Source organism: Geotrypetes seraphini, chromosome 3 (genome assembly GCF_902459505.1).
Source record: "Geotrypetes seraphini chromosome 3, aGeoSer1.1, whole genome shotgun sequence".
NCBI classification, from domain to species: domain Eukaryota; kingdom Metazoa; phylum Chordata; class Amphibia; order Gymnophiona; family Dermophiidae; genus Geotrypetes; species Geotrypetes seraphini.
The window spans coordinates 184,150,988-184,174,193 of record NC_047086.1 but is presented as its reverse complement, the minus strand read 5'-3'; the positions used below and the strand labels follow the sequence as shown (position 1 = coordinate 184,174,193).

Sequence of the window (23,206 nt, the reverse complement as noted above, 5' to 3'; positions counted from 1 at the left end):
GGGTTATTATTATGTGACCGTTGTTCGTGAGGAACTTTCCATTTTTTAGGTTGTGGGTTAAGTAATGCAGCAAAGATAGTTTAAAGTCTAGTGGAGTCGCTTTCATGATTTCCGGGGGACATGAATCCAGTGCACAGTAAGATTTAGAGTATTTGTTATATAGTTTGATATAATTGTTCCATTCTGGAACATGAAAGGAACTCCAGATCATGTCCGCTGGTATTTTATTTCCTTGTATGTTAGTCAACTGGATAAGTGAAACCAGACAAAAATAGGACTGTTTTTTATGGTTACCGTATCTTAACTGGTTAAAATACTGAATACAGTTAGTTAACTGTATAAGTGCTGACTTTGCCTTGACTCTACCCTTGGACTGCCCATTGCATAGTTGGTTTCAGTTTAGGCCAGGGATCCTCAACTCAGTCCCAGTCAGGTTTTCAGGATAGTTTTGTATGCAAATTTATCTCAGGCAAATTCATTGTGGGTAGCCTGAAAACCTGATTGATTAGGTGTGTTCTGAGGACTAGGTTGAAAACCTCTGGTTTAGGTGGTTAGAAGGGATAGTCAGTGGAAATAACTTAAGCTGCCATGAGAGATCATGGTAGCCATTTTGTAAAGCCACTGCTAGGGGCAGGAGTAAGGGGACTGTGCTCCTGTCCCAAATTACAGCCTTCCCCCACTGGATCTACCTACAAATAGGGGAGGGGGGCTTGGGGGGAGGGTAAAGAGGTTTGATGTAATTCTAGCAGCTGGGGAGATGGGGTATTGTTGGGGGGGAGGGAGGGGAGGCAGAGGAATCCAGTATAAACATAGGATCAACTTCAGTAAATGGCACACATATTTGGGTGTCAGAAAAAAAATTGGCGCAGAACACTATTCTATAATGAGCGTAGCAAGCTGTGTGCTCTATATAGAATAGCACCTACTACTACTACACATCATTGCTAGAGCGCTACCAGGCATACGCAGCACTGTACACCAGACATGAAAAAGACAGCCCCTGCTCGAAAGAGCTTACAATCTAGTTATAACAGACAGACTGGACAAAACGATGCATCTATACACATATAGCTTAGGGCCAGATTCTGTATAGGATGCCTACATTAGTGTGCAACTTAAAAAGTTAAAAAAAAATTGGCTTAATTGAAATGGTAATTGACAGCGCCAGTTTTCAATCAATGAAAAAAAAAAAAATTGCCAAATAAGAGTTCTGCGCGGAACTCTTAGGATGCTTAATGAAGCGTAAGTCGAGGCACCTAACGACACCTACCTGAAAAGCAGGCACGGTTAGGAGCAGAGAAAAGGTATGGCAAACTTAGTCATTGCTAGACTTGCGAGATAGGTGCCAGTACATTAGCCCAGATAAAACCTGGCCTAATGTACCAGCGCCTAGCGAAGCCTAAGTCTGATTAGGCATCGCTAGGTGTGATTCTTTAAGCGGCGCCTAGTGGTTGGGGTGCCACCTACAATGATTGGTGCCACCACGTGGTTGAGGTGCCACCTACAATGTTGGCGCGCTTAGACGTCATTTAAAGAATCTGGCCCTTAGAGCTCATTTCCATGCCCAAATCTGGGTGCTGGCATTTAAGCCAGTTGAAATCTGGTATAAGTACCAATGCCCAACTCTAGGCATTCAGGCGCAGGAATGGTGGCATTCTATAATTCTGTGCACATTTGTTTGGAATGCTTCTACCCCACCCCTGGCTATGCCCCCTTCTGAGTTACATTCTACAGGATTTAGGAATGCAGGAAGATGTGTGCCTAAAAATCTAATCCGGGGATCCAATGAACAGGAAACATTTTGTGGAAAGAAAAGGTGAAAGCAAAAATGTCCAGCTCAGAGGTAGTACAACATGTGTGAAGAAGTAGAGGAGTAGGAGAGTGTTGCAGGCAGTGAGCAGGAAGATGAATTAGTCCAGTAGGAGCTGACAGTCTCTTTAAACTGGTGAGGTGCATCTGCTTAGGAGCTGTCAGTCTCTTTAAACTGTACATGCAGGGAGGGATACACCAGCTTGAAAGGAGTCCAGCTATCATCCAGCAGCTGTACTCCAGTGAGGTGATCCAGAGAAGAGATAGAAAAAGAGCGAGAGAGACCATGTTACCTGTACTGAGTGTGGCAACATGTGACACTATTAATGCATGTAGGTATGGTGAGAGAGAGACAATATTCAGGTACTTAATGTTCTTAATAGGACATTTTTAAAAAAAAAAGTTTTTGTGTGCCGCACACAACTATTATGGCACTTAAGAGAGAGTGATTGGATGATTTCCTGAAGGAAAAGGAGATAGAAAGGTATAGATAGAGGATTACTATACAAGTCCTGGACCTGGCCATGTGAGCGGACTGCTGGGCATGTTGGACCTCTGGTCTGACCCAGCAGAGGCATTACTTATGTTCTTATGTAATTACTGCCAATTCACTGCATTAATTGATTTGTTGAAATCAATTTATTGCTAGTTAATGACTTATTAGTTAATTAATTTTGTGCGCACATCTCAATCTGCACACGTTTGGCACCAAATATAGAATCCAGGGGAAAGAGCTAAGAAAGGCGCAGACACCTCATTATGGCAGAGACATGTACAACTTACAACATTCTGTAAATTATGCTCATAAGTGGGAGCCCCCCAATGTCCCGCCTTTGCTCCACCGTTGTGTATGCCACCCTTGCAAAATCTCACTAGCTAAACTATGTGGGTATTTGCAGAATACTGGCATCTACACACATAAAGTATATTCAGCGGTATTTAGCCAGCTAGGCGTGGCCAAAATGCAGTGAGAGAGTGCCTGCTATCTCCTGCTGAAATATGCAGTTTGACAGACTGGCTAGTGACTGCCTATGTTGCATGACATAGCCAGTCACCACCAATATTTATCAGCTGGCCAGCTAAGGCTTGCAGCTAGATAAGCTCAACTAAAAGGCAGGTATATCTTTAGCTGTTAGGCCTTAGCCAGCCAATCGATGAATATCTGTGGCAAAATTTGGTGGATATGGGCCCATATATGTCATTATATTAAACATTTACGCACACAATGGGCAAAGTAACTGTGAAAACCCTGTTTATAGAATTGTCTTCATAGTGCTGGGGGACAGTTAAAGTGGAGTGAGGACCGCAAACTAAAATCATCCATATGCTGTAGTTTATATGTTTAGTTTAAAACCTGCTGAAAGGCAGGCCTCAATTAAATCGAAAGTAGCATCATCATCACAGAATATCCATACAGAGGCACTTAATATATGCATATACAGGTAGTCGTCGACTTATGACTGCAATTGGTTCCAACTGCTAGGTCGTAAGTGGATCAGGACGTAAGTTGGCCTATGTTAAATTAAGGCAAGAATATTAGACTGGGTAATGATATTTTAATCATTTTAACCATCTTAAAGCAATCTGTTAACAACATTTTCTTTCTTTCTAAGTCAAACAACAATACAATTGTGGAAAAACAGACAAAAATAAGAAATTTAGTACAGTAAAGTACATTTAAGCCATGGCAACACTGATGCTTGGCTGCGGATTGTCGATATCTCCTTCATCAGGTGAGGCTGCGGTCCCGCTAATGGGTGGAGTTGCTCTTTTCATAAACATAGTGAGCTTCGTCTGAATTGTTTGCTTTTTTTTCTCTTCATAAATTTCGCAATAAGGACGAAATGTGTCGCATGCCATCCGTTCAATCCTCGCAAATCATTCAATGTTTGGGTCCATGTCTTCACAATGGGCGAGGAGTTTATTCAGTAGAGATAAACCTTCTGACAATCCCTTTGTGGTGGCGCCTCATCCTCTTGGTCTTTAATACTCTTATTTTTTCTTCCACCTCTCTTTCGTCCTCTAATTCTATCAGCTCTTCATTCGTAAGTTCCCCTAATTCCCATTCTAGCAACTCCTCAACATCTTCCATTTCAGATTCCAATGAAAGGTCTTTTGACAGTTTCACTATTTCTTCACAAATCTCATCAAGTTCTTGTTCACTGTTAAATCCAGCAAAGGTATTCACATAGCGCTTAATACACTTCTTCCACACACCATTCATACACTTTTCCGTCACTGAGTCCCAAGCAGTAGGAAGATTTTTTATACACTTAAGAATGTTATACTGTTTCCAATAGTCATGTAGTGATAGTTCAGGGTCGGCATCTATAGTAGCTATGGCTTGGGCGAAAGTGGTTCTAAGATAGCTTGCCTTCAAAGTAGCAATCGCCCCTTGGTCCATCGGTTGAATAAGTGGTGTAGTGTTCGGGGGCAAAAATAACACTTTCACATTGGGATAGAGATCAGCTAAGTGATGTGGATGTCCAGGCGCATTATCAAGCAACAGTAAAATTTTGAAGGGGATTCCTTTCTCCAAACAGTACTCACGCACTTGAGGAATAAAACAATTACTGAACCAATCCTTAAATAAAGCCTGGTTCATCCAGGCATTAAGGCTTGATCTATAATAAACTGGCAAAGTGTGCTTGTTCACATTCTTAAATGCATGTGGATATTCAGAATGGTAAATTAATAAGGGCTTCAGCTTGAACCCATTGAAATTCCCTCCAAGCAGTAGAGTGAGTCTATCCTTGTGTGCTTTAAATCCTGGCATGCTTTTGGCTTCTTTGTGGATGTAAGTGCGTCCTGGCATCCGCTTCCAATATAACCCTGTTTCATCCACATTAAAAATTTGCTCTGCCGGGAAACTCTCCACCTTGATTATTTCTTCTAAACTATCCACAAACTTTTTAGCTCCTTCCTCATCCGCACTCACTGCTTCTCCAGTCACCCGAACATTATGCAACTGGAATCTATTTTTAAACCTCTTAAACCAACCAGTACTTGCCACAAATTCTTGACTGTAGTCCCAAACAGACTTCTAGCCTTTGACTGTACTGTAGAGAGTCTTAAGGGCGTCCGCTTTTGAATCTGATCTTCCGTCACAATGTTTAACAATTTCTCCATTTCATGGATGTGCCCAGTACTTTGCTTCGTAATTACTGTTGACCACAAAGGTGCAGAACCTTTCACAGTTTCACGAATTCTATTTTTGTCAACTTTCAAGTTTATTAGAAAAATTTTTTAAACCGCTTAATCAGATTTCTAAGCGGTATACAATATCAAATTTACATAAAAACAGTTTAAAAGTCAGGGATACTAGACAGAACCAAAGTGACTTAATAAAACACTTAATAAGACATATGGACTTACTTCAAACGTTAGGGAAGAAAGGGAAGAACTACAATTATGAAAGAAAAAGCAAAACGAAAAAGGAAAATACAATAGGTTAGAGTAAAAGGAGATAAAATTTGTTTGTGTTTGTCCTTAAAAGGACAGATAGAGGGGCATAATCGAAAGGGACGTCTAAGTCCGTTTATGTCCATCTCGCAAGTCGTCCAAAGTTAAAAAGAACCTAAAACACATTTTCGAAGGATACATCCAACTTTTTTTTACTTTCGAAAATCTAATTATACGTTCTGCCGATCTGATCGTCCAAGCCACTTAAATCATCTATCTTTATACCACATTTCTGTCCAACCTTCCGTCCAAGTCCAAAACGCCTAGAACAAGCCCTGTTGGACGTGGGAGGGGTCTGCAAAGTGATGGATTGCACACCCAGACATGCCACCTAAATAGTGGGGTACCTTACAGGGCACTGCTGTGAACTTCACAAAAAGGGTGCTATGGCTTCTCCTCACTACAGCTCCCTTATATGTGATGGTGAGCCCCCCAAACCACCTCCAGAATCCCCTAGACTCACTTATCTACCACCCCAATAGCCCTTATGGCTGCAGGAGCCACTTATATGCCAGTAAAAAAGGGTTTTGGGGGTGTATAGGGGAGTGCACATGTTTCAGTATCAATGCAGTGATTACAGGGGCTTTTGCTGCTTCTGTGCTGAACGACTAGGCTTTCCTATGCCAGGTGGCCAGGTGATGATGGTCTGGAGGATGAAATTTAAAGTTGTGAATAAAATTTTTATGGGGTGGGGGGGTTGGTAATCATTGGGGTAGTATGTGGGGGTCTGTTTTATGTGTTTGCAGTGCTCATCTGGTGAGTTTAGGTAGATTTTTGTGACTTAGACCATGTTTTACATGGTCTAAGTCATAACATCCAAGTTCCGTCAATCGTGGGCTGTATAACTTTCGGTTATACATGCTGTACGACTAAGTCTAAACAGCCCACATCCCGCCCAATTCCTGCCCTCGACACTCCTCCCAAATGCCCCGTTTAGCTTTGGTCGTTGAGCGGCACTATGAAGGCCTAGGTCATTTTTAAATACGTCCAAAACCCGGTTTTATTATCGGCGCTTGGACGTTTTTGAGAAATGTTCGTCCAAGTGCCGACTTAGGCCGTTTTTTGGACGTTTTTCTCTTTCGATTATGAGCCCCTTATTGTCCAAAGGCATCCTGGAACAAAAATGTTTTTAATTTTGATTTGAATTGTTTTATTTCGAATTCACTGCGCAAATGATTGCACAGTGAATTCCAGAGAGTGGGGGCAGAGACAGCAAAGTTATTAGAACGCAACATGTTGATTAATTTTAAAGAAGGTATGATGAGAAGATTTTGTGGTATTGAACGAAGCGATTTTAAAGAATTATACAGAATTAAAAGTCTGTTAATAAACTCTGGTTGATTATTTAGTCTTGTTGTGAAGGTTAAAAGTAAGATTTTATAACTAATTCTATGTTCAACGGGTAACCAATGTGCACTGAATAGGAGAGATGAGACATGATCATATTTCTTAGCGCCACAAATGATCTTAATAGCTGTGTTTTGCACAATCTGAAGTCGTCTAATTTCCTTTTTTGTAATGCCTTTATAAAGGGCATTACAGTAGTCTATGCAAGGGATTACTAGAGAGTAGATCAATGTATTCAAAGAAGCTGGTTCTAGTAACTTTGCCAGAGAAGTATCATTCTAAGACGATATAAACATTTCTGGACAACCGTGCTAATGTGATTGTGATAAGAAAATTTACTGTCGAAAGTGACCCCTAACAGTTTTAGAGTAGGGACAACTTTGATTGGGAGCGATTCAAACTTCAGGGGAGCCTGAAGAGTTATTCCTTCTTTGAAGGGAAAAATCATACGTTTCGATTTATTGATGTTAAGAGACAGTTTGTTTGTGTCTAGCCATGATTTAATTTTTTCTAATTTATGATTTATGGATACAACCTCCTCTATATTGTTAAGATCAATGGGATGAATTAATTGCGCATCATCGTCGTATGCAAATGTAGTAACGCCAACAGATTGGCCTACCGTCAGAAGGGGTGACATAAAGATGTTAAAAAGCAATGTGGTGACAAGATGGAACCTTGTGGGATTCCGTGTTTGGTGGTAAAAGGTTCAGATGATGCGCCATTGAAGATAACCTTGGATGATCTGTTTGAGAAATAAGAAACGAATCAGTCCATAACTTGGTCAGATAAACCAATTTCATAAAGTTGTGTTAATAACAGGTTATGGTCAATGGTATCGAAAGCAGAGGAGAGGTCTATGGAAATAAGCAGTACTGATTGATGATGATCAAGATGGTAAAGTATTTTTGTAGTAAGTCCTTTATAATAGTCGACACAGTAGAGTGTGATAACTTTATATCACATGCAATTGCATTCACCTTCTTTCCTCCTTCATACTATTTTATTATCATCATTTTGGTGTCCAAATCTATGGCCTTTTTTTCCTTTTTGGAAGGCTGAGGAGTGGACAGAGACAATTTCCTCTTCGTTGTCATTTTTACTGCATGAAATCGCCAAAACAACAAGGCACAAACTCACGTGGGGCAACACCCCTGCGTATGTTATCATGCTGCGTAGCGAGACTTCGGAGAGCGGAAGGTCGAACAATCGTAACTTGGATAGGTCGTAAGTCAACGACTACCTGTATTTAAAAGCTGCAGCCAGTGTTGAAATATGTGTCACTGACAATCACCACTGAAAATGGCCCCCTGTCTGCTGAGTGAGCATACCTGCACAGTGGTCTTTTATGAGCAGCCTCGCAGAATAAGAGAACTCCATGCCCTCCTGGTTCTCCCTCCAATGAGATGTCCGAAAGACAAAGCTTAGAAGAGAGCTGGATACACACTTGCTTAGCAAACTCCTCACTAAGCTTATGGGCAGAGAGCCTGCAAGTCAAGGGTGAGAGGATGAGCATTTGGTACTATTTACAATGCAGAGACCCTGTGTAGAAAAGGTCAGTTTTACTATACTTTACTATTGTGAAGCATCAAGGACTTTGCAGACACAGTGAGCGTTCCTTTAGCAGTAGAGATTGTGTAGCAGACCAACGTCCTTATAATACATCCTGCTGTGAAACAATACTAATGAGTAGCAGAGCTGAATTTTTCTATAGCACAACTATTCATGAAACTGGAGACACACAGATAATGAATTTAGAACTCTTCTTACTTCAAGTTCTGACACCTGTGTAGCTCAGGCAGCAATATCTCTAGCTCCTTTTGACCCAAAGGTGTATCAGGAAGGTCTAACTGGTCCAGATATGGACAGCAAGAGAGACAAAATTTCAAAACTGAGCAGTCTAACCGTCCTAGAGTTGCTCTACTAAGGTCCAAGGTTTTAATATCCTTTAGAGCCTCTTTGATTGATTGCTCATGCTGAAGTTCGTATAGGCAATGCAGGAGCTCTCGCTGGAAATATCCATCATTGTCTCTGATAGAGGCTTTCTTTACCCAACGAAGAAGATCTTCCATGAGACTGGGCACAGTGGGTGTGCCTATTAAATTCTTCAGGAGAGTTCTGACCTTTGGTCCACCCAAACCGAAGAGGAAACGTATAATGCGGACTTTGTGAGGGTCCCGGGTCTCAAGTGCATCTTCCAGGAGATCCTTCATCTCTTTCTCTTTACTGGTACTGCTGAAGTAATACAGTGCTGCAACAAACTCTTGCACGATAGTATGTGTAAAGCCATACTGAGTTTCTGGAATTAATTTCTTCTCAAAGATACTGTTAAGGAAGATGGATTGGATTTTCTCAGGCAAGTCTTGCTGGACTTGGTGCATATCCTCTTGGTCAAAACTGAACTGCTTTTTTCTAATTCCACGAAGAGCCAAAACACCAAGCTTCTCTAAGATGCTATGATGCTGCTTTTGGAACTCAGGGCAGTGGGTTTTTAGCAAGGTAATCACAAATGACAAAAAGACTTGGGTGGTGGTGCTTGCTGTCTTGAGATTGTCTGCATTATCAATGTCTGACATTATTGCAGTGCAAACAATCCATGACAAGGCTGGGATGAAACACATGGTGAAGATCAATTCATTGTCTCGAATATAGTCATAGATCTCCATAGCTTTCTCTTGATCAGGAACTAGTTTATTAAAATAATCTTTGATCCCTTCTTCAAGAAACCCCAGGACTTCTGCCGATAAGTTAGCTGAGGTTAACTCTTCTTCTACACGGTACAAACAGAGAGAGCGAGTGGTGAGAAGGATCTTGGAACGACGAACCTTTGCATGGTCTCTCTTCAACAGTTTGGCAATGATAACTGCAGTGGGCCATGACTGTTTCTTGGCATTGCTGGAGTTTTCATCTGTCATGTGCCCAAAAAGTTCATCCACTCCATCTACAAGAAAGAGTATCTTGTCTGGACATGTCAGAGCCTTCTGGAGAACATATGGGTATGCATCACATGTGTGCCCAAGCAAACCGGTTAAGGTCACTTCTTCTTTCTTCTTCAGGAGCTCCTTGCAATCAATGTAAAACACAAAGTCAAACAAGTCCTGGAAAATGTTTTCTGAGGCCCAGTCCAGCAGGATTTTTCGAAGGGTGTAAGTCTTCCCTGTGCCAGCTGCTCCATGAAGAATGATGGTCTGTGGTGTTCGACCTTTTTTATCTGGGTCAAACAATTTCCTGATGGTCATCTTTTCTGGATCCTCTTCATGTAGGCTAGACATCTTCTGGAGGCAGCCTACACCATTAGATCTGCGCAACTCCTGACGTTCCTTGCGCCAGTACTTTCTCACTATTAGCAACTCAGTATAAAAGGCCTCCAGGTCTTCCAGCTCTCCAGGGATGGCACTGGGAAGTCTGATCTTGTCATACTTCTCCTTCACAAGAAGCTTATAATCAGCTTTCTCTTCTGGAAATGGAAACAATGCATAAGGTAAGGAATCAAGTAGTGCCATTCATCAGTAAGACAGGATAACATAAGAAAAGATATTTTGTAGGAATTATGGATCTTTCACATACTTATGGGCTATAAAAATAGGGAGTGCTACAGGGCAAGTACTTCAAATACTATTGAAGTACTGAGGAGTGCGGCAGGAAATGTGGGTCCATCAAATGACATGATAGCACTGAGGAGTACTACAAGGACTGTGTGACAGGCACTGTGATAGGGTCTATGTTCAAGAAAGAAGAACACATACATCGAGGTTAAGCCCAAGCAGAATACACACGGCAAAAACTGCTTTCAGCTTCAAAAATAAATGTCTAAAGCAGACAGAAAACCCTTACAGACCCTTCTGGTTACTAGTAAGGGATTTCTATCTGTTTTTTAAATTTCTTTTTGAAGCATCAGACAGGGTTCGTTGCTCAAAGGCATTCTTCTAATAACACCAGACTGGCTTTTCATATGTTAAATATATCAAAAAATTTAAAAGACCCAGCTTTCTCTGTATCACTTGATGCTGAGAAAGCTTTTGATCGCGTGGAGTGGACATTCATGTACCAAACAATGCAGTGGTTTGGAATTGGTTCAGGTTTCATACAAATGATTCAATCCTTGTATAGTTCCCCTTCTGCTAAATTGTATATTAATAATAATTTTTCAGAAAGTTTTGGACTGTGAAGGGGAGTTAGACAAGGATGTCCGTTGTCTCCTTTGTTGTTTGATATTGTATTGGAACCCTTATTATTGGCTAAACAACAATCAAGGGAGATTCAGGGTATTCCCTATACAGATCGGGAATATAAAGTTTCAGGATATGCGGATGATATTTTGCTACATTTGAGGAATCCAGAATCTACCATTCCACACTTATTAGAATTGACAAATAAATTTGGGTAAATATCAGGATATAAAATAAATTGGAATAAATCAGAGAGTCTTCCTTTAAATATTCATTGTCAAAGAGGTTTATTTGATTCGTTTTCATTTATATGGAAAGATGAAAGCATAAAATATTTAGGAATTCGGATTCAAAATACAATAGAAGAAACGATGAAAGTAAATGAAAAATCTTTATTGACAAAAGTTACAGAGATGTGTGAACAATGGAATCCAATACATCTGTCTTGGTGGGGGAGAGTTCAAACTGTAAAAATGATGATTTTGCCTGTAGTTTGTCAAATGAGTATGTTACCAATTTATTTTCAGAGGTCCTTTTATAAAAAATTAAATAGTATTCTAACAAAATTTATTTGGCTTGGGAAATCTCCAAGAATTGCTATGGTATCTTTTCAAAAGCCAATTGCGGAGGGTGGGGTAAATTTTCCCAATTTTTATAGGTACCATCAAGCCTATATTATGCATCAGGGTATGTATTGGATCCTCCCTGAGCTCATGAAAGAATTTCCAGACTGGTTAACATTAGAATGGCAACTCATGTTTCCTTTGAGATTAAGTCATGTCATTAGTATTAAAATGCCTAGGTTATATAAGGATCACAAAATATTAGTAGATACATGGAAAACATTAAGACATGTTAATGATTTAACAGCCTATTTCAATATTTAAATCAACATATCAGACCATATGGCTAAACTCCAAGATTAAAACTGGCGGATATAAGGTCATCTGGAAATATTGGATGAAGGCAGGTATTCGTACTTTGGATGATGTTATTTCTAATGGTAAGTTGCTTGATTTTTCACAATTGCAATATAAATTTGATCTTAATAATTCACAAAACTATAAATGGTTGCAATTGAAGCATGCCATTCAGTAAGGGTTCCCTGAATGGAAAAATCTTAGTGATAAGTACAGTTTGCCTTTCCTGTGTTTTCAGGTGGACTTTCTGGGACAACAGGCTACTCATTGGTACAAATTAATATCTGGATTTATGAATAAAAAACCAAAAACTGGTCTACGAGACATTTGGAGCATTGAGATTAAGCATCAAATTAATGCGTCTCAATGGCCACGAATTTGGTCTTGGAGAATGAGATGTACAGTGTCTGCATCTATGAGGCAAACTTGGTTTTTTCTGTTACATAGAGCATTTTGGACCCCAGTACGTTTACAAAAATTAGATAGCTCTAAGTCTAATAGATGTTGGCACTGTCATCTTGAAGATGGTACATTGGATCATTTATTGTTTTTTTGTCCTCTAATTTATAATTTTTGGAAATCTATTTGGAGTCAAATTAATAAATTACTTGAGAACCCAGTAGCACTTTCATACGATACGATATTATTTAGTATATCAATGAGGAAAAAGAGTCAAATTTCCTCCAAAAATAATAAACTTTTACTTATAATGACAGGAGTTGCCATTCAACAAATTACAAGAAATTGGAAAAATTATGATAGATTAAGTTACAGTTTTGGGTGGAATTCACTATGTCATATTTTCAAAATAGAGAGGATATTAGCTATTCAGCAGGGACGTTATAAAAAATTCACTGATGTTTGAGAGCCATTAACAAATTATTGTAAGGGTTGTTTATAATTAATAATTTATTTCTTCCCCTTTATTTATTGACGCATAGGGTGGGGGAGGGTGGGATTAATTTTAAATTATCTGAAATTATAAGAATATAATGGAGGGAGGGAGAAATAGTATTATGATTTCAATATATGTAAGATTAATAAGTTATATTAAAGTGAATATGATGGTCTTATTATGTACTTGTTGAAAGTTTAAAAATGAATAAAAGATTAAAAAAAAAAAGAAGCTGAAAGCAGTTTTCCAGTGTTTGTTCTGCTTGGGGTTAAACTCAATGTATGCGTTCTTCTTTCTTGACTATAGACAATATCTCAGTGCCTGTCACACAGTCCTTGTTGTACTCCTCAGTGCTATCATGTCATCTCATGGACACACATTTCCTGCCGCACTCCTCAGTACTTCAATAGTGCTTTGAGGTTGAGTTCTGGGAAGTGAGAAGGCTGGAATGCCAAAACACTGCCACCTCAGGTGTGTTAAATGAGGTGAATCCCAAAAGAATGGAAACCAGGAGAAAGCCATGATGGCTTCCACAGCACTGAAAGCTTTTTTTCTTTCTTGTAAAGGGAATGGGACTTGTACACTGCCTTTTTGTGGTTACACGTTCAAAGCAGTTTACATATATACAGGTACTTATTTTGTACCTCCGGCAATGGAGGATTAAGTGACTTGCCAAGCATCACAAGGAGCAGCGCTGAGATTCAACCCCATAACCTCAGGTTGCTATGGTAGCAGCTCTACCACTCAGCCACTCTACCACTCAGGCCTGTTTTCAAACTAAAAGACTATTTCTGGAGCTCTTTAACTGTTTGAGAACCACAAGAGCTTACAAACTGGAACTTTTCCTTATAAATATTTTTCTCCTTAAACCATATGGATCACACATTACATCATAATACACTTAGGGTTACCATAAGGCTCCTCACTTTTTTTTCACTGGGTTACTAACCACTTGTAAATTTAGTTGGACCTAGGGTTACCATATGGCTCCAGAAAAAGGAAGATGGATTGAGACATCTGGGTTTTACTTCCATTGCTTTCTTTGGAAGTAAAACCCAGATGTCTCTTTCAGTCCTCCTTTCCCTGAAGTCATTTGGTAACCTTAGGTACATCTAAATTTACAAGTGATTAGTAACCCAGCGAAAAAAAAGTGAAGTCCAAAACAACAGGTCCCAGGAGTCCCAAGATATTCATAAAATACTTCTGTTGAAAAAGCATGACTTGACGTGGCCATGTTTTGGCAAAGTTGCCTGAAAACAAGAGTCCGTGGCACCAATGCAGAAAAGCTTTCTGGGGCAGTCTTACTGTCACAGAAGCTCTCCAGCTGATGTACAATAGGGTTCTCCATGTTTGCTACCGATCATCATAGCAACCACTGAGAACCCAATGCAAATGCATTACAAGGAGCTCACTAGTATTCTAATGAGCTCTCCTTGTGATGCACTGCACTCAGCATCCCTCCTGCACCAACTAATTGGTGCCAAAAATGTAGCTGCTGCGTGTGTTGTGTGTGCACACAACACATGCACAACAGCTGCTCCCATTTAAAAAAATAAAATAAAATTACACTAAACTAAACAAAAAGCAAGGACATCCCTCCTTCCGCCGAGCCTCCCTGATGCCGTGAGACCCCCCAATGCCACGAGCCCCCCCAATGCCACGAGCCCCCTGACACCCCTGTCCTTAAAAAAAAAAAAAAAAAAAAAAAATCAGAATGCCCACTCCCTTCTGATGAAGGTCCAGGCCTCCCCATGAACCTCCACCTTACTCTGACAATAAGCAGAAGGAATGCCCACTCCCTTCTGATTCTGGGGCCGCCTCTTCAAAATGACAGTCCTACCTCTTCTGAGAAGGATGGCTCTAAGGCCCTGATTGGCACAGGCACCTTCCCAGAAAGCACTAGGAAGGGGAAGGCCCACCATTTTGAAGAGGCAGGTCTACCGGCAGGAGGGAGTATGCAGCCCTCCTGCTGAACTTCAATTATAAGGTATGGAGAGGGGTTAGGGTGTTGTTGGTGTGTTCTTGCATGGGGTAAGGACACCTGTGGCAAGGAGTGGGCAACCCTCCTGCTGATTTTTTTTTTTAAGTTTGAGGGCATCAGGGGTGTGTGGTGTGGATCGGTCCCAGCATCAAGGAGGGGGGCTCTGGACGGCTGGGGTGGATCGAAGGGATGGAAGGATCAGGGGCCTTTTACTTTTTTTTTTTTGTAATTGCTGGGGAGGGGAGTGAGGGATTTGAGTTTTTAAGCCCTGCTTTCCTGTCAGTGCCTGAGCCAATAAGCACTCAGTCACTGGCAGGAAAATGATGCTACGACAGCTCAGATCCTGACATTACCGTTAAAGTTAGGTCACTAAACAACTTGTGGTTTTTTTTTTTTTTTTTATGCTGTGCATTACATGGACTGCTCATTATAATCCATAGGATTTTTGGTGGCTTCTAGGATCCATGGAGAACCTTTTCCAGTATCAGCTGGACAGCTTCCTTGCAAGTAAGGAAACATTTTGTGCATTGGGGCCTCAGTGAAAATATTCCTCCTGGACAGGCTTGAAGCAATTTCACTTGAAGCAATTCCTCCTGAAGCAATTTCACTCTTCAGTGTGTACATATGGCAATGAGCAAATGTACAGTTATACTACACATGACAGACTCTCACATATGAGTATACTACACAGTGAGGGACCTTCATATACGTGGGACCGCTGAAAAGTTCTCAGCACAACCAAGAAGAGAATGATGTGGAGCCGTGAAACTTTCAAATTATTCCACACTTTTCTTGACACTTTTTTGTTTTAATGATATGAAACGAAAAGTGTCAAGATAAGTGTGGAATAACTTGTAAGCTTCACAGCTCCACATCATTCTCTTCTTGGTTGGGCTGAGAACTTTTCAGCAGCCTCTCATACAGCTGTAGTACCAGTGCTTCCAATAGAAACTGTGGAGCTCCCACATAAGGCTGTAGCATCAAAAAGTACTGCAAGGAGTGTGTGACTTCCTCCTAATCCAGTGGTCTCAAACTCGTGGCCCGGGGGCCACATGCGGCCCGCCAGGTACTATTTTGAGGCCCTCGGTTTGTTTATCATAATCATATAAGTAAAATAAAACAGTTTCTTGATCATACGTCTCTTTAGCTATAAATTACAATATTATTATTAAGACTTAGGTAAAAGGAAAGATTTATAAACTATAAAGAGTTTTACCACATGCAAAATTGTTATTTCTTTAATAAGACATTAACTATTTTTTTTTCTGCGGCCCTCCAAGTACCTACAAATACAAAGTGTGGCCCTGCAAAGGGTTTGAGTTTGAGACCACTGTTCCTAATCAACTTTATGAAAAATCATAGTCTAGCTTTGAGAAATATTTACCAGGTTTGGGCTTTTTGAGATCCTCGACAGTACCTGAAAGAGATGAGAATGAAGAAAATCAGGCATCAGAAATCTAGATGATGAGATTTCAGGTAAATTACTAATGACACTGTCATTTAGTAATGACATCTTACTGCGTTATAACCAGGTCTGTCTGACTCTCTCTGCCTTTTCCAGTTCAGTCTGAGCATCAAGCTGGTTTGTCCTCATGCTAAAGACTCAATCTACTTGATGTTTAGCCTTGAGCTTCTGGAAGGGAAAAATTCTCCAATCTTTTTCTTTCACGTTTTTGGGGGCAATTTTCAAACCACCTATGTGGTTGCAAAGTACTCCCTTGGGAATGCTATTCAATTTTCTGTCATTATGGATCCTCCTCTCTCCCCCTGCATACTTTTAGCTGGGTTAAGGTGCAGAGGGGGGGCACAATTTTCAGAAAGCTTGTTTGCCCTTGTAAATTGATAACATCTGGGTACATGGCTATTGAAATTGTTCCCTGTATTAGAATGTTGTCCAAAGTTTGTTGATATAAAAGCAGGAAAAGTTCCAGTGCACACCCACCCCATCCTTTTTTTTTGTGTTCAATATGTTTTATTAAATTTTGTCAAAAAACAATGGATGAAAAGAGAACAAGAAAAAAATACACCATGATACAGAACCATGACAATATCTATAAATATACATCATTTATCACAGGGAATATCTATGAGCCAAAAATAAAGGAAGGAGATATACAAAGCAATACATATACACAAATCAACAATAGGAGCCCAAATCTTGTTAAAGGCAGTCAATGAGTTAATTTTCTCAGCAGCTACCCTTTCAAATTTAGTGTAGAGACACACTAGGTTCCACCAGAAGGTTACACTTAGATATGCAGAGTCTTTCCAGTTGGACAGGATAGATTTATGTGCAAGTTGTAGTAAACTACACAACAGTCTAGATAGCACAGTTACTTACCGTAACAGGTGTTATCCAGGGACAGCAGGCAGATATTCTTTACGCATGGGTGACGTCACCGACGGAGCCCACAGTACGGACCTTTTTACTAGAAAGTTCTAGTTGGCCGCACCGCGCGTGCGCGAGTGCCTTCCCGCCCGACGGAGGAGAGCGTGGTCCCCAGTTAGTATAAGCCAGCTAAGAAGCCAACCCGGGGAGGAGGGTGGGACGTAAGAATATCTGCCTGCTGTCCCTGGATAACACCTGTTACGGTAAGTAACTGTGCTTTATCCCAGGACAAGCAGGCAGCATATTCTTTACGCATGGGTGACCTCCAAGCTAACAAAGAGGGAGGAGGGATGGTTGGCCATTAGGAAAATAAATTCTGAAGTACAGATTGGCCGAAGTGCCCATCCCGTCTGGAGAAAGCATCCAGACAGTAGTGAGTAGTGAATGTGTGAACTGAGGACCAGGTGGCCGCCTTGCAGATTTCCTCAATGGGTGTGGAACGGAGGAAAGCAACAGAAGCGGCCATAGCTCTTACCCTGTGGGCCGTGACAGCACCGTCTAGTGACAGACCGGCCCGAGCGTAACAGAACGCGATGCAAGCTGCAAGCCAGTTGGATAGCGTCCGTTTAGAGACCGGTCGACCCAAACGATTCGGGTCGAAGGTAAGGAAGAGCTGAGGGGACAAGCGGTGAGCCCTTGTACGATCAAGATAGTAAGCCAGGGCACGCTTGCAGTCAAGACTGTGCAATGCCTGTTCTCCGGGATGTGAATGAGGTTTCGGGAAGAAAACAGGCAACACAATGGACTGGTTGAGGTGAAAAGCTGAGACCACCTTTGGAAGGAACTTTGGATGGGTGCGCAGAACCACCTTGTCATGGTGAAAAATAGTGAACGGTGGATCGGCAACCAGTGCATGAAGCTCACTAACCCTCCTGGCAGAGGTGATGGCAATGAGGAAAAGAACCTTCCATGTCAGAAATTTGAGCGAAGTTGTGGCAAGCGGCTCAAAGGGAGGTTTCATGAGGGCAGATAAAACCACATTCAGGTCCCAGACGACCGGAGGAGGCTTCAGAGGTGGTTTGATGTTGAAGAGGCCCCTCATGAATCGGGAAACCAGAGGGTGAGCCGTGAGAGGTTTTCCTAAGACAGGTTCATGAAATGCCGTGGTGGCACTGAGATGGACTCTGATAGAGGTAGACTTGAGGCCTGCATTGGACAGGGAGAGCAAGTAGTCCAGAACAGTTTCCACCGCTAAAGAGGTGGGATTGTGATGATGACGGAGGCACCAAGAGGAGAACCTGGTCCACTTCTGATGGTAACATTGGAGGGTGGTCGGTTTCCTGGAGGCGTCCAAAATGAGACGGACAGGCTGAGACAGATTTCCTGAAGAGGTCAGCCCGAGAGAAACCAAGCTGTCAGGTGGAGCGAAGACAGATTGGGATGTAGTAGAGACTGACGTTGCTGTGTAAGTAGAGTAGGAAACACAGGCAGAGGAATGGGATCCCTGGAGCTGAGCTGAAGCAGGAGGGAGAACCAGTGTTGACGAGGCCACCGGGGAGCTATGAGGATCATGGTGGCTCCGTCCCTGCGGAGTTTGGATAAAGTCCGCAACATCAGAGGTAGAGGAGGAAAGGCATAGAGGAACCGATCCGTCCAGTCGAGAAGGAATGCATCCGGGGCCAGACGATGAGGAGAGAAGAGTCTGGAGCAGAACTGGGGCAGCTGATGGTTGTGAGGAGCTGCGAATAGGTCCACCTGCGGAGTGCCCCAGCGAGCAAAGATGGAGTGGAGCGTGGGAGGGTCCAAAGTCCACTCGTGAGGTTGAAGGATGCGGCTGAGATTGTCGGCCAGGGAGTTCTGTTCGCCCTGGATGTAGACAGCCTTGAGGAAGAGACTGCGGGCCGTGGCCCAGGTCCAAATGCGAAGAGCCTCCTGACAAAGGAGGCGAGATCCGGTGCCGCCCTGTTTGTTGATGTAGTACATGGCAACTTGGTTGTCCGTGCACAGGAGCAGAACCTGAGGGCAAAGAAGGTGCTGGAAGGCCTTGAGAGCATAGAACATGGCTCGTAGTTCCAGGAAATTGATGTGATGAAGACGCTCCTGCGGGGTCCAAAGACCTTGGGTGCGTAGGTCTCCCAGGTGAGCTCCCCATGCATAAGGGGAGGCATCCGTGGTGATGGTCATGGAATGCGGGGGCAGATGAAAAAGAAGGCCCCTGGAAAGATTTGAGGAGTTCAACCACCATTGTAGAGATTGCTGAAGAGACGATGTCACAGAGATGGGATGAGAAAGAAGATTCGAGGTCTGCGACCATTGGTTGGCCAGAGTCCATTGAGGTGTCCTGAGGTGGAGTCGTGCCAGGGGAAGCACATGCACCGTCGAGGCCATGTGGCCCAGGAGGACCATCATCTGTCTGGCAGAAATGGAGTGATGAAGGAGCACCTGACGACACAGGCGGAGCAGGTTCCGCTGACGGTCGGAGGGGAGAAACGCCCTCATTAGTGTGGTGTCGAGAACTGCTCCAATGAACTGAAGGCGCTGCGTGGGAAGCAGATGCGACTTGGGGTAGTTGATCTCGAACCCCAGGAGGTGGAGGAGAGAGATGGTATGATGAGTGGCTTGTAGCACAAGCGGAGACGTAGGTGCTTTCACCAACCAATCGTCCAAGTAGGGAAACACCTGGAGGTTGTGAGACCTGAGGAAGGCCGCCGCCACAATGAGGCATTTGGTGAACACCCTGGGTGATGAAGCGAGGCCAAAAGGTAGCACTTTGTACTGATAATGGCGAAGGTGCACCTGGAATCTTAGGAAGCGACGTGAAGCTGGATTGATTGGTATGTGAGTGTAGGCCTCTTTGAGGTCCAGGGAACATAGCCAGTCGTTCTGAGAGAGATGAGGGTAAAGCGTGGCAAGGGAGAGCATTCTGAACTTCTCCTTGACAAGACATTTGTTGAGGTCCCTGAGATCGAGAATGGGACGTAGGTCTCCTGTCTTTTTTGGAACCAGAAAGTAACGGGAGTAGAATCCCCGGCCCCTTTGTTCCAGAGGTACTTCTTCGATGGCATTGAGGAGAAGGAGGGATTGGACCTCCCTCAGGAGGAGGGGGGTTTGAGTTGGAAGAGAAGCAGACTCTACGGGAGGATTGTCTGGTGGAAGAGTCTGGAAGTTGAGAGAGTAGCCGTGGCGGATGATGTTGAGGACCCACTGGTCCGATGTGATGACCTCCCAACGGCTGAGAAAAATGTGGAGCCTGCCTCCGATTGGTTGAGGGAGAGGCAATGAGGGTGGAAGACTGGCTAAGCCCTGGAGAGAGGAGTCAAAAGGGCTGAGAAGGTTTGGCAGGAGGAAGAGGCTTGGCAGGTTGATTAGACTGTGCACGAGCCTGGTTGTGGTGTTGTTGGCGAGCCCGCCTAGGTTGCTGTGAAGGCGGGTTAAGCGGCCTAGCGGAGAACCTGCGCTGGTATGAAGACTGTGGTTTGTAAGGCCGAGCAGGAGGGGCCTTCTTCTTTGGTTTAATGAGAGTATCCCATCTGGTCTCATGGGCGGAGAGTTTTTGTGTGGTGGTATCCAGAGACTCTCCGAACAATTCGTCTCCCATACATGGGGCGTTGGCTAGTCGGTCCTGATGGTTGACATCCAGATCAGAGACCCTGAGCCAGGCCAGGCGGCGCATGGCCACAGCGATGGCAGATGCACGAGAGGTGAGCTCAAAGGAGTCATAGATGGAGCGCACCATAAATTTTCTAAGTTGAAGCAGGCTGGAGATGTGCTGCTGGAATAGTGGAACCTTGTGCTCTGGCATGTACTTTTGCATGGCGGAGAGTTGCATTACCAGATGTTTCAGGTAGAATGAAAAGTGGAAAGAGTAATTGTTTGCCCTGTTGGCAAGCATGGCATTCTGGTAGAGCCGCTTGCCAAACTTGTCCATAGTTTTTCCCTCCCTGCCAGGAGGGGTAGAGGCATATACACTGGAGCCTTGAGTCTTTTTTAAAGTGGACTCAACCAGGAGAGATTCATGGGGCAGCTGGGGTTTATCAAATCCCGGGATTGGGATAACCCTGTAAAGGCTATCCAGTTTACGGGGTGCCCCAGGGACAGTTAATGGATTTTCCCAATTTTTATAAAAAGTTTCCCGTAGGATGTCATGCACGGGTAACTTCAGGAACTCCTTAGGAGGTTGATCGAAATCTAATGCCTCCAGGAAAGCTTGTGACTTCTTGGAATCAGATTCCAGAGGCAAAGATAAGGCCCCCGATAACTCCCTGAGGAATTTTGAAAAAGAAGATTGCTCAGGTTTAGATGTGGTATCGGGGGCCGAGGGCTCTTCGTCCGACGACGATGCATCCTCCTCGGTACCGAGGGGAGATTCCTCCCAGAGGTCCGGGTCTCTGACATCGGTGTGTGCGTGCCGAGAGACTGGAGTGGAAGGCTCGGTATGATGAGCTTTAGACCGAGACTTGCCTGAGCGTACCGAGACGGTACCGGGGGATGAAGACCTGTGTCTGTCTCGGTCCCGGGAAGAACGGTGTAGGTCAGGTTCGCGGGAAGACCGGTGTTCCGCTCGGTCCCGAGGAGGATCGGATGTCGTCAGAGCGACGGCCTCGGCATGGGCCTGGATATGCGGTGCCGAGAGAATGGGCATGGAGGGGTCCATAGGTACCGATGGCGTGGATACCGGTTGGACGGTGTGGGGCTCGGGCCGGTCTGGTACCGAAAGCAGCGGTGCCAGGATCGAGGGCAAGAGCTGTTTAAGTTGCTTTTGGAGTTGTTCCTGCAACTTATCCTGGAGGATGGCCGCAATGCGGTCATCCAGGGGTGGCACCGGAACCACTTTTTTCTGCTTTGGTTCCATGGGTGCCGCTCTACGCTCCGGCGATGAGGGGGCCGATGACGAGGCACTCACCGATATCGGAGCGGAGCGCTTTTTAGTTCGGCGTGGAGCCGAAAGAGCCGGTGTCGCCACCGAGGTGGGAGGGCGCTCAAGGGTGGAAGGCTTCTTAGCCGGCTTACCTGGCGCCGGTGGCGCCGATGTAATGTCAGGCGGTGTCGAGGTGGTCGGTGCCGACTTCGATGGTGCCGCAGTTGAAGAAGTCGAGTCCATAGTCGGGCCGGTGCCGAACAGCAGACTTTGCTGGATTTGGCGATTCTTCAAAGTGCGTTTTTTAAGAGTGGCACAGCGGGTGCACGAGTCCGCCCGATGCTCCGGTCCCAAACACTGTAAACACCAATTGTGTGGGTCAGTGAGGGAGATCGGGCGTGCACACCGCTGGCACTTCTTAAAACCGGGCTGCGGGGGCATGAATGGAAACACGGCCTCCGCAAAATCAAACCCCGAGGCCTGGATCGTGACAACAGGCCCCGCCGGGGCAAAGACAAAAAACGAAACAAAAAGAAAATTTTTTTTTTTTTTTTTTTTGGAAATGAAATAAAAAAGAACCCGAAGGTAAATAAAACGAAAAAAGAACGCGAGCGGGAAGGCAAAAAGAGGATTTCAATCGGAGTTGAAAAACGCACGTCTTCTTCGCTCCGCGGAAACGAAGAAACTGGGGACCACGCTCTCCTCCGTCGGGCGGGAAGGCACTCGCGCACGCGCGGTGCGGCCAACTAGAACTTTCTAGTAAAAAGGTCCGTACCGTGGGCTCCGTCGGTGACGTCACCCATGCGTAAAGAATATGCTGCCTGCTTCTCCTGGGATAATGATACTTATCTAAATCCTCAGGTAAAGCATAGGCACCAAAAATCACCGCAGCATATGAATGAGGAGATATAATAGGTAAATAGTTACATATAATAACCCACACTTTGGACCAAAACGCATAAACATTTGGGCAGTAATAAAACATGTGGGCAAATGTTCCAACCTCCACAGCACAAGACCAACATTTATTAGAAAGTTTGTTACCAGTTAGGGAAAGCTTATGGGGGGGTCCAGTAGGCCCTATGAAGGAGAAAAAACATTTGCTGGGCCATGGCTGATGCTTTAAGAGATTTTCTTGCAGAGACCCATATCAGATTCCATGTGGCAGAATTAAATGAGGTATGTGCAGCATCCTCCCAGGAAGTATGAAGAGGTAGGCAGGCTGGAAAATGATGGTCACGAAGTATTCGGTACCAGGAAGATGCTTCTTTCCTGGCGCCACTGAATTTCACACACCACTGTGATATAGAAGGGGCCAATGAAGACAAGGGATGAATCTTTAAATACAACGATAAACAGTGATAGAGCTGGAGCCAGCGGAATTGATGAGTAACAGGTAACTGATATGTAGAGGCAAGACAAGAAAATGACATTAG

General features: G+C 43.7%; 1 protein-coding gene across 1 annotated transcript in view; it reads right to left on the bottom strand.

Moving 5' to 3' along the window:
* LOC117357233 (NACHT, LRR and PYD domains-containing protein 3-like) overlaps nucleotides 1-23,206 on the bottom strand; it is a 104,148-nt gene that overhangs the window by 62,636 nt on the left and 18,306 nt on the right. The window contains exons 3-6 of the mRNA XM_033937605.1: nucleotides 15,968-16,000; nucleotides 8,389-10,075; nucleotides 7,907-8,105; nucleotides 3,750-4,798 (exon numbers count right to left, since the gene is read on the bottom strand). Coding sequence (XP_033793496.1) covers nucleotides 3,750-4,798; nucleotides 7,907-8,105; nucleotides 8,389-10,075; nucleotides 15,968-16,000 — 2,968 coding nt within the window. The remainder of the gene's footprint in view (nucleotides 1-3,749; nucleotides 4,799-7,906; nucleotides 8,106-8,388; nucleotides 10,076-15,967; nucleotides 16,001-23,206) is intronic.